Source organism: Simochromis diagramma, unplaced genomic scaffold, assembly GCF_900408965.1.
Source record: "Simochromis diagramma unplaced genomic scaffold, fSimDia1.1 OVJJ01000321.1, whole genome shotgun sequence".
Classification (NCBI taxonomy): domain Eukaryota; kingdom Metazoa; phylum Chordata; class Actinopteri; order Cichliformes; family Cichlidae; genus Simochromis; species Simochromis diagramma.
The window spans coordinates 9,273,433-9,287,675 of record NW_024386772.1 but is presented as its reverse complement, the minus strand read 5'-3'; the positions used below and the strand labels follow the sequence as shown (position 1 = coordinate 9,287,675).

General features: G+C 39.0%; 2 protein-coding genes across 3 annotated transcripts; both read left to right on the top strand.

Annotated features, from left to right (window-relative positions):
- Window positions 1–1,081: 1,081 nt before the first annotated feature.
- cmc4 (C-x(9)-C motif containing 4 homolog (S. cerevisiae)) lies at window positions 1,082–3,818 on the top strand. 2 transcript variants are annotated; one of them, XM_040047593.1, is made up of 3 exons: window positions 1,082–1,209; window positions 1,424–1,483; window positions 1,567–3,818. In XM_040047593.1, the coding sequence occupies exons 1-3, from the start codon at window positions 1,092–1,094 to the stop codon at window positions 1,701–1,703; spliced, it is 315 nt and encodes a 104-aa protein (XP_039903527.1). In that variant the 5' UTR covers window positions 1,082–1,091; the 3' UTR covers window positions 1,704–3,818. The 2 variants fall into 2 exon arrangements, with proteins under 2 accessions (XP_039903527.1, XP_039903536.1); XM_040047602.1 differs by lacking the exon at window positions 1,082–1,209 and adding an exon at window positions 1,227–1,340.
- Window positions 3,819–6,078: 2,260 nt separating this feature from the next.
- On the top strand, window positions 6,079–11,484 carry LOC120743753 (hsp90 co-chaperone Cdc37-like). The gene is made up of 8 exons (XM_040047581.1): window positions 6,079–6,450; window positions 6,668–6,949; window positions 7,776–7,878; window positions 7,966–8,081; window positions 8,182–8,304; window positions 9,565–9,747; window positions 9,832–9,903; window positions 10,109–11,484. Exons 1-8 carry the CDS (start codon window positions 6,343–6,345, stop codon window positions 10,271–10,273), a joined length of 1,152 nt encoding a protein of 383 aa, XP_039903515.1. The 5' UTR covers window positions 6,079–6,342; the 3' UTR covers window positions 10,274–11,484.
- The last annotated feature ends 2,759 nt before the right edge of the window (window positions 11,485–14,243 follow it).

The window sequence follows — 14,243 nt, the reverse complement described above, 5'->3', positions numbered from 1 at the left end:
GTCTGGGCTCCTTTACCATGAACTGCTGCATGATTGCAGAGCAGCGTGATGCAGCCGATCAGCCTGCAGCACTCCTGAGGAGTTATTTAAGCCATTGCTTTAATAGCCACCTTCAGCTCGTGTTTATTTTCGTGTTGGGTGTTTCTCAGCTTGACAATACCCTGCACAGCCTCTCTGTGGCAGGGCTGGGCAATTACCCACCCCCACTCTACCGGATTCAGTTCTGGCAAGTTGACTGGCCAATTAAACACATTAATAACCCAGGCAGCAAATCTGGTAGTAGTTTTGGGACTCTGGGCAGGTTCTAAGTCCTGCTGAAAAAAGGAAATAAGGTTTATCAGCAGGTGGAAGTTTGAAGTGTTCTATAAGCTCTTGGTAGACAGCTGCACTGACATTGCACTTGATAAAACATGGTGAACCAACCACATCACAGACCTTGGATTCTGTGCCTCGCCACTCTTCCTCCACGCTCTAGGACTTTGATTTCCAAAACTAAAAAGTAAATCTGGTTCATCTCTGATTTAGGAAAAGTCAGTGTTTGCTCTTGATGCACTGGCACCACGCTCAGCCCATTCCTTTTCACCAATGACTTTCTCTGCCTTTCTCCCTTTGTGAACAGTGTCATTGATCGCTGTCTGGACAAGTGCCAAGTCAGCAGCCTTCCCCCATAATTGCGATTGCACGTGGCATGCCCAGGAGATTAACAGTATTCATGCTGTAATAACATGAATTTAATCAAACTTGTGAAAATAATCTAATATCTGAGACACTGATTTTCACAAGCTATAAAACACACTAAATTAACCTAAAAATAAAAAAAAGTTTATTTCACTGTGTTTGAAATTAATGCAGAATACATACGCGTTTACCTTTTTAAAGCTATACCAAAAAAACACAACTTTTCACAATATTCAAACAGCTGCCATTGCATAATTTTCCCTCTGTCACTGGGTCACTACGACTTCTCACCGCGAGATGGCGTGGTTATACTTCTACAGTCATTGATCTTAGGAGGTGATTAGTTGTTGAAGACTCACATGATCAAAACACTGCCTCGTAAGAGGATTTTTAAATATATAGAGAACTAGTATATGAGTGTTGATTTTAAAAATTTAGTGCCATCTGTGTGTGGATTTTATCATTTGGACCTCTGTCACGCGGTCACTGCGGCTTCTGACCACGAGATGACGCTGCTGTACTTCCTAAGAGGTGATTGGCTGTTGAAGAGTCACATGTTCAAAACACTGCTTAGCAAGGGCGGACTAGCATGAGCAGCTAACATTAGTTAGCTCTATGAGACTAGTTATTAGCTCCATGAAAACTACTTAAAAGTGATAAAGGTGGGAGTCATTTCTTGGGTCCTTTCTTATGTTAAGTCCTCTTTGCATTTGCTCACAACAAAGAATGTCGTGTTCTCTTTCAGAAATGCCACAGAAGGATCCGTGCCAAAAGCAAGCATGTGCAATTCAGAAGTGTTTACAAGGTGCTTTAAGCGCTCACTTTCACGCAATTATATGTTGGTGAAGTGAACCTGAACTGTTGCCTAACTCTGTCTCCCCCCTGCAGCTAATAAGTACGTGGAAAGCCTGTGCGAGAAGGAGATCGCGGAGATGCGGCGGTGCTGTCAAGTGCATGCGGGAAACTCCATTTGCTGCTCCGGGTTCAAAGACTCAAAACCCGCAGAGAGCAAAAGTAGCGAATAGCTCCATGTTGCATGTATTCATGCAAGTCATAATTCTGCATTGTATCAGTATAACATGACAGTGGAGTTTGCTGAGTTGTTGCATATTTATTTGTCTGTCTGCTACCATCCGTTTGTTAAATTTAAATAGTGTTTTCTCACAGCAGACATTTTGAGATTGCAGAGAGCCTCATAATCACTCATCATTCCCCTGGGGCTAAATGGCACACATCTGGCAGCCTCGCAAAGCTGAACAATGCAAGCTGTCTAATGTATTTAAATATTATCGTGTGGTTCTGTCCACACCCAATGTATTTCTCATGCCTAGTATGAAATTTCAAGTATGTGTGTGGCAAGGAGTTTTATTCTAATTATAGTAATAAGAAAGATTTTTTAAATTAAGAATTTCCCTGGAAATCGAGACTAACTTGTTATTCATATCTCAGCCTACAGCTAACACCGTACAGTGGATAACTTTTAGGGGTGTAGAGGAGAACATGGCAGAAAGACAAAGTTTAATGCTAGCTGGGTAGACAAGGATGAGGCTCTAACAATTGTTTTTTCCTTCTGGTAAAGAAATAAAATGTTTGCACTTTGAATGAAACAATTGGGTTATACTTTTTAAAATTAGGAGCATCATTCACCACTCATGCAATGATTAGGACAAGAAAGTTATTACAATTTAAGATTTGTTGATTGATTCATGATGTCAAACATTTTCTTTATGGAAGCAGGTAAAAGTGGAGGTGTGAAATTAATAATGCTCTGGTAGATTTGTGGCTTTCAGTTAATTCAACAACCTTATTGACTACATAATTGTAATTAGAACTACATAATGCCCTGGGTAGATTTTATTCCTAGGTGTGTTGTTTTCACCTTCCATTTTGCTGGGTCGATTCTGGCCCTCGGGCCAGAACTGGGTCAGCCACACCTCCTCAGTGACTTAAAACTTTTAGTCCCTGGTGTTATGGGCCCCAGGGGTCCAGGCCCATCCAAAAAGGTCAGTGCACCCCCTCAGCTGAATTCTACTGGCATAGTTTTGGAGGAAGATCATCCACTGTGGCAACTCATAAAGAGAGAAGCAAAAAGAATAATTTTAGTAAAATTAAATCCTTCAGTTTGGTAATGAAGGAGACCTAAATCATTGATAAGCTATTACAGTAAAAACCAAGCTCATGTTACTTATTTGACTAATAGTAGCTTAGTGACTAGGAAGTAATCTCAGTAGTGTGACTCAGGAGGACACTGATTTTTGGAGCGAATGGGCCTGTGCAAGTCGAACAATGGGAAGAGCCCCCATATGACTCTTTGGAACAAAAAAAATGTCATTTTTTCGATTTGTGTAGTTTGTTATAGGTGGTGTGGATATTCTTGTGGTTTAAAGTTGGTTGTTTGTTCTTGAATTTGTTGTGTACTTTTAAAGGTGGCCCAGCTACCCCCATATTTGCAAGGGGTCATTATAGCGAGTAGCACCAGATTTCTGATTTGTCAGGCCCTTCTTGGCACAACATCAGATGGGTTGAAACAGGGACCTTTTGCTTGTTGGGTGAATGCGTAAAACTCTACACTATGGAGTGTATAGGTTATTATTATACAGGACTCCCTCTTACTGTAACATTTTAAATATACCTTTAACCTTATATTTTTAGCTATGCATTTTATTTTACCCTCTGTTTTTAAAGTGTAAGTGCAAATGTGCACACAATGTATAGGATAAATGTACCTAAATGTCTCTGAAGATGTAACTTATGCCTCATATTTTTTAGGCGTGGGCTGAATATTTGTGAATCCAGGCCTTGGATTATTTTAACACTGACACCCTGGTTGTACCTGTTAGACCCAGACAAGCTACATTGTTAAGGATTTCCTTAGTACATGAGCTCCACATTCTCTGCATGGGAGTCATTGCCATCTTGAGCAGCTGTAAACGGTTGCTCAGGCTCATTTTACGCTTTGAAACCTTGCCTCCTTTTGTCAAAACTCTAAACAAGTAAATTCACACAACTTCTGGCAAATCTTACTAACTCATCAACACAGTTTTGCATGTTCTCAAAACCACAGAGTGTTGTCAGATCACACAGGGAACCATTCAGAATAATCACACCACACATGGTACATTGCACAATACGCCTAGGACGAAAAATGTAAACAGCTTTCAAAACATGTAACTCAAGTCTTTCCGGCTTCGTGTGGCCATCTTGCATGTAAAAAAAATTTTGAATAAAAAATAGATCATCGCTCCTAACACACACACACACACATACTGCCATCCACTCCTCAGCTTCCCTTTTATTTACCAAGACATCATTGTGGCAACAGAGGATCTGCTGAGAAACCAGTTTTGTTTTATTCTCATCTAACATAATTATAAAAAATTAGAAACCATATAAAACTGGAGTCTGGGAAAATGTGAAACACTTTAATGAGTACATAATTGTGAGAAAAGAAAATCACCTACTTCACACTTCTGCTGTTTCTTTTTATATGGGTTATCAATTCGTGCACAAAAACATGATAATATAAATGCTTGAATATTTTTTGGGAATGACTGTTCTTCATCTTATTCTTCCTCCTGTGCCTCACATAATTTCCACCACCCTTTGAGCCATCTTAGCAGGCCAAAGTGGCTTTATATCTTATATCTAGATTTTAAGAAATGACATCTGTGCTGTAATTGTGATTAATGTCTGCTTGCGGTTCTTGACGTACGAATGCAAGTGAATCACTGTGCAGAAATTAGTTTCTTAAGGCTTTAAGCTTTAGTCTCTTAACTTATAGCTTTAATAGAATTATACATGTAAAAGTAAAGAGTGTTGATAAAGGTTTATACATTCAGACCAATCAAATGTATAGCCAAAGACATATAAAATAAGAAAAAAATCAAGAAATGCAGGCTTTGGATCTTTTGATGTAGCGATGTTGAATGTTTTCAGTTCATATGTTCAACAAGTTGGATGCCAGTTAGAAAAGAACGAGGAATCCTGGATTAAGTTGGATGAAGTGGTGGAGAGTGGTGACTGAAGCAGCGTTCAATGGATATGTAGGTTAAAAGTTGGTCAGAGGTTTTGGGTTAAGGAAAGAAATGTGAAAGCACTGATGGTAGTGGGTCGAGAAGAGGGTGGCATAAGAATGGAGCAAGCAAACATGTTGAAGGTGTAATCTGAAAGAGACAGGAACCTGCTCAGTGGTTTCAGGGGAGAATGGAACTGGGCAGTGTTAGATGGTAGTCTGTAAGATGAGTTTGGACATCAAAAGAGGAAGCAATTGAAGGCAGAGATAATCACTGAATGGTGGAGGTTGAGGAAGGAAGAATGCTGTGCAGAGTTCAGGGAAGAGTTGAGGCCAGCTCATGGTAATAGTGAGGAGTCATCAGATGACTGGGAAAGTACAGCTGTAGTGGTAAGGGAAACTGACAAGAACATATTTCATACTTAATGTCGAAATGAAAAAATACGGGAAAGCATTCAAAGGAAGTTAGTAAAGACAAGGTAATATAGTAAGGGAAATAAAGAATGTAGATATGAGTACTGTTGAGCAAGGTCTACAGCAAAGGAAAAGGCTTATAGTGAGATGCATCTGAGAATGGACATTGAGAAAGGAGAAAAAGACTTCTTCTATCAGCTAGGCAGAGCCCTCAACCTTGAAAGGATGTGCAGCAGTTCAGGGTGATTAATGATAAAGACAGAAATGTACTAACAAGTAAAGGGGGCTTGGAAGGTGGAAGGAGTACTTTGAGGAGCTGATTAATGTGAAAAATGAGTGGGTGAGGGAGGATGCATGAAGGACAGGAGGACAGTTGGTGAATCAGGAAGTGCAAGGGATTAGGAAGGAGAAAGTGAGGGCAGGTGTGGAGAGGATAAAGAGTGAAAAGTGGCTAGTATAGATGGTTTCTCTATACCTGTTGGAGATGAGCAGTGGACTTTTTACCCAGATTGTTTACCTGCACCAATATTCAAGAGTGAAGGTGGTGTGCAGAATTGCAGTACCTACAATAGATGAAGGTGAAAATAGATGGGCATGATTAGAGGAGGAATAATGATATAGAGAACACGGATGAGATGGAGACAGATGATTCCCTGTGGCAATCAGAAGATGTGGGGTTCCTATTTTTCATTAATTGAAGTCATTTTAAATTAAATTCTTTAAGTCTCTATACTTTAAGGTATTATAACATATTAAGACTAAACAAATACATAATTATTCTTTACCTTTACACTTCATTTTTGTTCCGACAAATTTAAAAAGATGATGTTTTGAAGAGAAGTTACAGCGAGTCATTTATTTTATTTTATTTTATTTTATTTTATTTTATTTTATTTATCTAGTCGAAGTACAAGGAAAGGAACAGCACTCTTGTGTTTCCGGCGTCGTCCTGTTGACGCAATGACGTGATGACGTCAAACGGAAATCTGTAGCTCCAATTCTTTCTAGAATTCTGTAGCACTCTCTAGCCCGCTGTCTTCAGGGAGGTTCATCTGAGTTTGTCTACATCTAATACAGCAAGAAGCTCTTCTAAAGAAACAAATACGTATTTCTGCGCTGTGCGGCGATCTTGCGGTCTGTCCTTGTTTCAATCAAACTTGTTAGCTTCTCATAGCTCACGAACTTAGCTGAAGCCTATTGTAAGCTAACGGTGTTAGCTTTGGGGTCTTGGTGTCAGGATGTCCAGGATAGATTACAGCGTGTGGGACCACATTGAGGTGTCGGACGATGAGGATGACATCCATCCAAACATCGACACACCCAGTCTCTTCAGATGGAGACACCAGGTATACCAACAAGCCACGCATGGTTACAATTAAGATGCTACACATGAAGTAAAAGTGATGCATATTTGACCTGAACTGTTAGCTGACCTCGTGTGTTTACTTTGGTTCTGTGTTCACTTTTAACATGAATATAGGAATGTTTAACTTTTTGCAACTAAATCCACATTTGGAAAAAAGAAAAAAAACAAGTAGTAAAGATTTTATATTTTGACCTCAGGCTCGTGTGGAGCGGATGGAGGAATTTCAGAAGAAAGGTGAAGAACTAAACAAGGGACTGTCCGAGTGCAGACGCAAGCTGGCAGACACACAGAAGAAAATCAAGGAGCTAACCATTTCAACATCAGAGGATGCCAAAGCAGAGTTGAGCAAAGTCCAGGCTGAGGAGAAGAAAATGAAAAAAGAGGAACGGGATTGGGAGAGAAAGGTGGGAGACTACCAACGGGAGGAGAAGAAGATGCCGTGGAATGTAGACACGCTCAGCAAGGATGGGTTCAGCAAGGTGAGGTAGAGTAAGTGGAGCTTAAAAAGCACTACAGGTTTTACATCGCACATCATTTATTACACTCTTTTTTTTTTCTAAAGTATTTTCAGGAAAACAAACGCTAACAAAACTGTTGTCTTTTCTCCATATTTCATCTTTTAACTTCTGCAATTGTTTGTTTGAGCCTGACATCCAAGGGAAAAATTGGCCGAAAACATGATCACCACATGTCCCCCACAACAGAGCCATTAGATCCCCTCAAAAGTTCAACACCTTGTTCACCTTGCTTTATCATCCATTCAACTCTTATGCCACTGTGCCCATCTGAAAGGGCACACATACAGAGTCGACTTTTCTGTTTCAACATTTACAGTTGATTTAGAGTTCTGTGTTGAATATTTGCAGATCCTACAAAGTAACCTCCACAAGGATCCAATACTCTCGCCAGCATTCATGCTTGTGCGTAGTGTTATTACCTGGTCCTGTCTCAGTGTTTTATGTGCAGAGTTAGCCATGATGGAAACAAATAAAACCGTGAAACAGTTGCTGATAGATTGAGCAAGTATTAAAAGAAAGTAGCCAGAAATGCAGAGGAGGAATTGACAGTACTAAACAGGCCAATACAACTGTTGTTGTTACGACATACCTACAGTATAGATTCAATGCAGAAGTCTACATCGACTCTCATTCTTTGACTTTGTAACACATTGAAGTCTTTTCTTGCAATTTTCAGATATGGGTTTATTAATATTGACATCTCTAACTTGTATGCAATGACATTCTTTCTGTAGAACTCAGAGACATTGTCGTTAACGAGTCCATTCTTCCACTGTCTTTTTCATAGAGTATTGTTAATGTCAAACCTGAAACCGAAGAGACCGAAGAAGAGAAGGAGCAAAAGCACAAAACATTCGTGGAGAAATATGAGAAAGAGATCAAACATTTCGGTAAGCACTCGCATGCATAAGTATTTATTCTCGTTACAAGGTACTGGTGAGAGTAGAGATGCTTCTTCATTACTCTCGTTACTGCAGGCATGTTGCGACGTTGGGATGACAGCCAGAAGTACCTCTCTGACCATCCTCATCTGGTATGCGAAGAGACCGCCAACTACCTGGTGATCATGTGCATCGACCTTGAAGTTGAAGAGGTAAGTAATACAAACAGAACTTGTTTGTCATGAATTCCTTCTGCACGCGACCATACTCCATCTAAATATTAAGCTGTAAAAACGCTTCTTCCTTCTGCAGAAACACGCATTGATGGAGCAAGTGGCTCATCAGACCATCGTCATGCAGTTCATTCTGGAGCTTGCCAAAAGCCTCAAAGTTGACCCCCGTGGATGCTTTCGTCAGTTTTTTGCAAAGATTAAGGTAACTAGTTTTAGTTTAGCTTCTATTAGTTTTAGTCTTTTTAATTATTATTGTATGGAAAGTAAATGTCAGAGCAAAGGTTTAGGAGCATCAGTACAGGCATTGCAATTTGGATTTGGATCTTATAACTTATTCAGTGACCTAAATATGGGGTGGAGTTCAGAGACCTGGTATTAAATTGAGCTCAAGGCTAAATTATTAAAGATGATGGCATTGGCATGGTTTGGTTCCAAGGTATTTAAGAAAACTGTTTCCTATTTGCATAAATGTTTCCGTGACCGTTTTACCTCACCACGTCTGTTTTATTTGTCTTTCTGAGTTTGTTGGCAAGTCAGGCAGAGAGCTCTTTCTTCCACACTTTGCAGTGGCATGCAAGCCAAGCTCCTGTTCTTATGGCAGGAGCTTAGAGAAGTTAAGGTTAAAAAGTTTGGTTACACCTTACTGGAGAGTTACCTGGCAATGGTCACAACCACATATCCAAAAAGACTTGGCAGAAAAGTGCAAGTTCTCAGATGACTAGCTTTAGTTTATCTTTGCCTAGGTTAGGTATTCACTGTTCACTAAAGTTTTACAGAGGGATGGATTTAGGTTGATTCTGTTCATCTTGATTCAAAGTTTTCTGTGGGACAAACGCTTCATCGGTCATCTGAGTGGTTAATTTGTCTATTAGTGATGAAACATTTCTTCCGCTGGCAAAGTTGCATCCAGATGAACAGATTCAGCTTTCTGGGATTTGCTTATTGTCGAAGATGTATTAAAAAACGCAGTCAAAAAAATTCTTTCTGTCTAAATTTTTGTATTAAAAGAAGTGGAGAACGGTAACATTGATCATCACCTGAACTCTGCAAATGTAGAGAACCGGTTCCTAACCTTTGACAGATTCCTTTGAGTTCACAATGTTGAATCCCGATCTGTCGTTATCTCCCTTGTTTTCAGAAACACAGTCTAACCTATAATCCTTCTGTTTTGAAAGCTTGACAGATGTATGCAAATGCAGGTTTACTTAACTAAACCGTTTTTTTCGTTGCTGTTTTTTTTTAGTTCATAATAATAATTTCGGTCTGGTGCACCAGGGGATTGTGGAGTGGTTTTATTTTGGGGTTTTTTGTTTTTGTTTTTGTTTTTTTGCATATAGACCTGTTGTGCAGGAACTAAATTTAGTCCTCAGTGTACAGTGCACAGTTTCCGTAAACGGTCTCTGACATGGGGAAACCCTCGTACTAATTGTGTGCATACGTGTGCATACATGTGCCTTATCAGACAGCAGATCAGCAGTACCAGGAAGCTTTCAATGATGAACTGGAGTCATTCAAGGAGCGCGTTCGGGGAAGGGCGAAGATCCGGATAGAAAAGGCTATGAAGGAATATGAGGAAGAGGAACGACAGAAGCGCATTGGACCTGGAGGGCTCGATCCCGTTGAAGTGTATGAGTCACTTCCAACTGTAAGTTTTCAGCATAATTGAGCACATTCCTTTGTTTTCGTTCTCTTGAATGGCGTGTTTCACAGATTGCATTGGTAATTGCAGGAGATGCAGAAATGCTTTGATGAGAAGGACATCCAAATGCTGCAAGAGGTTATTAGCAAAATGGATCCAACGGTAGGTTGTTTGGTGTTGTCGTGCAGGTTTATTACTGTGAAGCACTTTGTGGTTTTTATCCTGTGAAAAGTGCTATATAAATAAATTGATTTGATTATAGTTTTTCTTATCGGAGTCTGTTTAAATGTAAAAATGTATGTATATCTTTTTTTAAACATCCTAGCTTTACTCGGTTCATAAATGTGATTCGTTCTACATGATTTAGGTGGCAAAGGCTCACATGAAGAGGTGCATAGACTCTGGGCTCTGGGTACCCAACGCCAAGGGAGACGACGGGGAAGAAAAAGGGGACGAAAAAGGGGACGAAAAAGACGACGAGCCCACCTACGAAGAGATCCAACACGAGAAGGAAGAAGCCAAAAAGGAATGACCACATTTGAATTGTGATTTGTTTTTATTTTTTTGGCAAATGTTACCCCACTGTATTTCAACTTCACTATGTGTATGTTTAGTTTGCCAACCAATGACACAACTTCTCAAAAATATTTAGCTGACATTTAAGGGATTAGTGTTCACCTAACTCCACAGCAACATTACGTGAACAACTGCTGCCTGGAAAAGAAACTGCCGCTTGTGTGTGTGTGTGTGTGTGTGTGTGTGTGTCTTATTTGTGTGGATCTCACTGAAGTTTTGCTCTTTGAGTTATTCGTATGTGCGCAGACATGCCTGGCTGCTTTGTTTGTGTTGGTCATGATGATTTTGTACTTTTCAAATTCCAATTTTTCTTTGAGATTTTTGGCTTGAGCAGCCAGTGTATTATTTTCCCAAATTGCATTTTCTACAAACTTACTAATCTAAACGTTCACTCCTTGAGACAAAGCGTTTGTGGTTGTTTTGAATGTATGGGTGAGATCAGAGAGGTCAAACATGTGACTCAAAAGCAGATGAGACCTGTAGTGGTGTTAACCCTGATGACTTTGTTGTCATTTTCAGTACGTCACAAACATGAAGACGATGACTACAACAATCACAACTTTAAAAAACAAAGCTTTTCATTTCAGGACACACTGGCTGCACATACTGTAACTAATTTACAGCCTGACGAAAAGGAGTTAAAAGTTCCTCAGGTTTAGCATTTCGTTATGGGGGCAATTGACAGATCATATGTTCTAATAGTGAAATTTGCACAGTAGTGCGTGCCAGTTAGGCGTGTTTGGAATCTACATTCACTTTCTGTGCTGTCCTTTTGAAGGTGATTAGTACTTGGGCTTTTGCATGATGTCAGAACTTGTTTTACAAATAAACTAATTGCAATGGCTTAAAGGCATTTTTGACTGTCTTGGACATTAATAAATGAAACTGCTCAGTGGATCTCTATGAGCAAACTATTTACCCCAACAAATATTTATTTTTCATTGAAAGCTAATTTTAAGCTTGGGCAAAAATAACTTGAATGAATACAGAATGCATTTCTTAAACAATGATTTCATTTTTTAAGGGAAAAACCTACCAGGCCCTGTGAAAGCGAAATTGCCCGCTCTTGTTAAATGATGAGTTGATTGTGATTAACTGCATTTTTTTTGGGGGGGGGGGGGGCTGAGTTTCATTACTCCCTGACCTGTTGAATTGAGAGCTCCCTTATATAGAACCTGTCTGACAAACAGCAACACGTCATACCAGGATGTAAAGAAACTTCAGAACAGATAAGAAGAAGTCATTGACACATATCAATCTGGAAAAAGTTACAAAACCATAAGGCTTTGGGACTCCAGCAAACAACAGTGATAGCCATTCCCACAAACCCACAAAGAAGTTCCCACAAAGAAATGCAGGCCTCTCTTGTCTCAGCGAAGATCAAAGTTTATGATAAAAATGTTTTGTAGGTTTTTTTCCATATTTTTTGGACTGATTAAACAGAAGTCAAACATCATGGAAGGCTTGTATTGATTTACATCTGGTGTAACTACATCAGGTGTATATAATGATGTAATTACATCAGTCAAAAAGTAGAATCTGCAATTCGTTTTTGGTAAAGTGACCTTTACATATCCTTTATTTATCCAAATAAAAAGCCTCAGTTGCATTAATAATATCTTTTTCTAAAGGATCGGCCCAAGAAGGCAGCAGAAATTGCCACAGATATAACAGTTCTATAAAGATAGTTAAAGTGGGCAAAAAGGGCTGAATTGATTATAATATAGGTCCAATAAGAGAGCCATAAAGATACCTGCAAAATGAGTCAGTTCTTTATTTTATATACAACCCCATCATAAATCCTGTTGACTATAGCCTATTTATTAAAATCACATATAAAAAACAAACAAAATATTTAAAAAAAATCAGCATTCTTGAAAGAAAAAAACATCAAACAAACTTGCTTTTTCCTTCCTGCACAATCTGCTGATTTCAGTTTGTGTGTGAGTTCAGTTTGTGCCGACCTCAGCCCAGCAGCCCGACGCAGGAAACCAAGGCAGTGATGACTAGTGCTGTGCAATACAGCAAATTTTGGTATCCAATACCAAGTAAATACAGGGTTTCCTATAACAATACCAATACTGAAACCTTTAACTTATAAATGCAACTTATATGGTGGGGGGAAGTTTGTCATATCTTATGACTTATTAGATGACTCATCATCAGTTCACAAATTCTCGACATATTTTAATGACCACTAAATCACTGTGATTTAAGACATCAGCTTCTTGTTATAAATGTGTTCTTTAAATAAAACATTTCATACTGCATGTTTGAGGGATATTTTTTATTTCCAAAAAAAACAAAAAATACTGAAGTTAGTGGATAAATTCAGTATGTTTTGATCTGATGCTAATACCAGCATTGGCATGAATACTATGGTACTTGGGTCGATCCCCTCTGGTGAGCAGATGAGCAGCAGATATAATGGCCACAGGAGGACTGGGGGGGCCATCTCAAAGAAGTTAATTATTTTGGCAGATGTTTACTTTGCGCATGACACGTGGGTAGATAGTTGCACAGTGTTTTTCAACTTAAAACACTTAATAAATCAGTTAATAGACTTTTATTTCAGTTGTGTTTTGAGGTCTTGTGTAGAGCTGTATTTCAAGCTTTCAAAGAAAGCTTTAATGCCACATCAAGAAGTTTAGGCATGCCATTATGATGTTCCTAAATCGTGGGTGTCAAACTTCAGTCCTCGAGGGCCAGCATCCTGCTTGTTTTTGAGATATCCCTGCCCTACCTGCTGCTATTACCTGGAACAGATGTGCTTTGCCAATAAGAAGCTACAAGGACAGGTTAGCTGGAAAACAAGCAGGACAGCGATCCTTAAGGCCTGGAGTTTGACACCTGCATCCTAAATGATCTGATGGGCGATTTTCACCTTCAAAACATGAGAGCTGACTAATTAGGTCTAAACCAATACTTTTAGCAAGCACAAGTTGATTTGTGTATTTGGATGTTTTTGATTCAGTCTTAGAGAGATGCCAGTGAAGAAAATATTCATCCCAGGTTTCCAGGGAAAGTTTTTCCAAAACATTAAACTTTAAAATATACATTGTTCCCATGTTGAAATGCAAAACAAGTGACTTAAACATATTAACAAAGTGTGTCTAATGAGGACATAAATTGACAATTAGGATATTGCACTTGGAAAAAAGAGACAAGGTTAGGCATAGGTTATGCCACCAAAAGGTATGCAGAGTTGTTATTGGATGTTTTAATGGTATAAAAGTGCCACAAGTGTTTGTTTAATATTGTTATAGGAATCATTTTTAGGTTAACATCTGTAAAACTGAAGCCCGGTATAGAGTGATAATATTTTTGCAGGTCCAGAACACCTGGCCCCTTGCGGTGTGGAGGAGCAACAGCTTTACTCAGAGTCCCTCCTGAATGACTGGGCCTACCTCTGACATAGAGCCCAGACACCCTGCAGAGTAAGCTCATTTTGGCCCCGTGATGTCATCCTTTAAGTCACTACCCAAAGCTCCTGGTCATTGGTGTGGGTGTAATAACAATAGCTAATAATAACTATTTTATTGCAGTACCACTTTCAACACACACAGTTTTCTATATCTTATTTAAGGTGTAATGAACTGAGAAAGATGGAAATTCCCTGCATTGTGGGCCACCCTAATGAAAAAAACAAATCCTGTAAACGCCCCTGCTTAAAAAAAACAAAACAAAAAAAAACCCCAAATGAAATCAGGTAGAAAATACAATATTGACTTAATCTATGGACTATGAGTCTGGGAGAAAGATTTATTACTTTACATTTTTGGCTGTGCGGAAGGAGAAGTAAGATAATAGATATATGCTTGTAATAATATCATAGGACAGATATTATTACAAGCATATATCTATTAAGAGTATTTCCTCTACTTTGTTAGTCTGTTCCTTTCTTTGTCTTTGATTTACATTAACGG

Coding starts and splice junctions, on each gene's coding strand:
- cmc4 (XM_040047593.1), top strand. CDS start 1,092: ATGAGTGTTGATTTTAAAAATTTAGTGCCATCTGTGTGTGGATTTTAT. Junction 1,210..1,423: donor GCTGCTGTACTTCCTAAGAG/GTGATTGGCTGT, acceptor GTTCTCTTTCAG/AAATGCCACAGAAGGATCCG. Junction 1,484..1,566: donor AATTCAGAAGTGTTTACAAG/GTGCTTTAAGCG, acceptor TCCCCCCTGCAG/CTAATAAGTACGTGGAAAGC.
- LOC120743753 (XM_040047581.1), top strand. CDS start 6,343: ATGTCCAGGATAGATTACAGCGTGTGGGACCACATTGAGGTGTCGGAC. Junction 6,950..7,775: donor GCAAGGATGGGTTCAGCAAG/GTGAGGTAGAGT, acceptor TCTTTTTCATAG/AGTATTGTTAATGTCAAACC. Junction 9,904..10,108: donor TTAGCAAAATGGATCCAACG/GTAGGTTGTTTG, acceptor TACATGATTTAG/GTGGCAAAGGCTCACATGAA.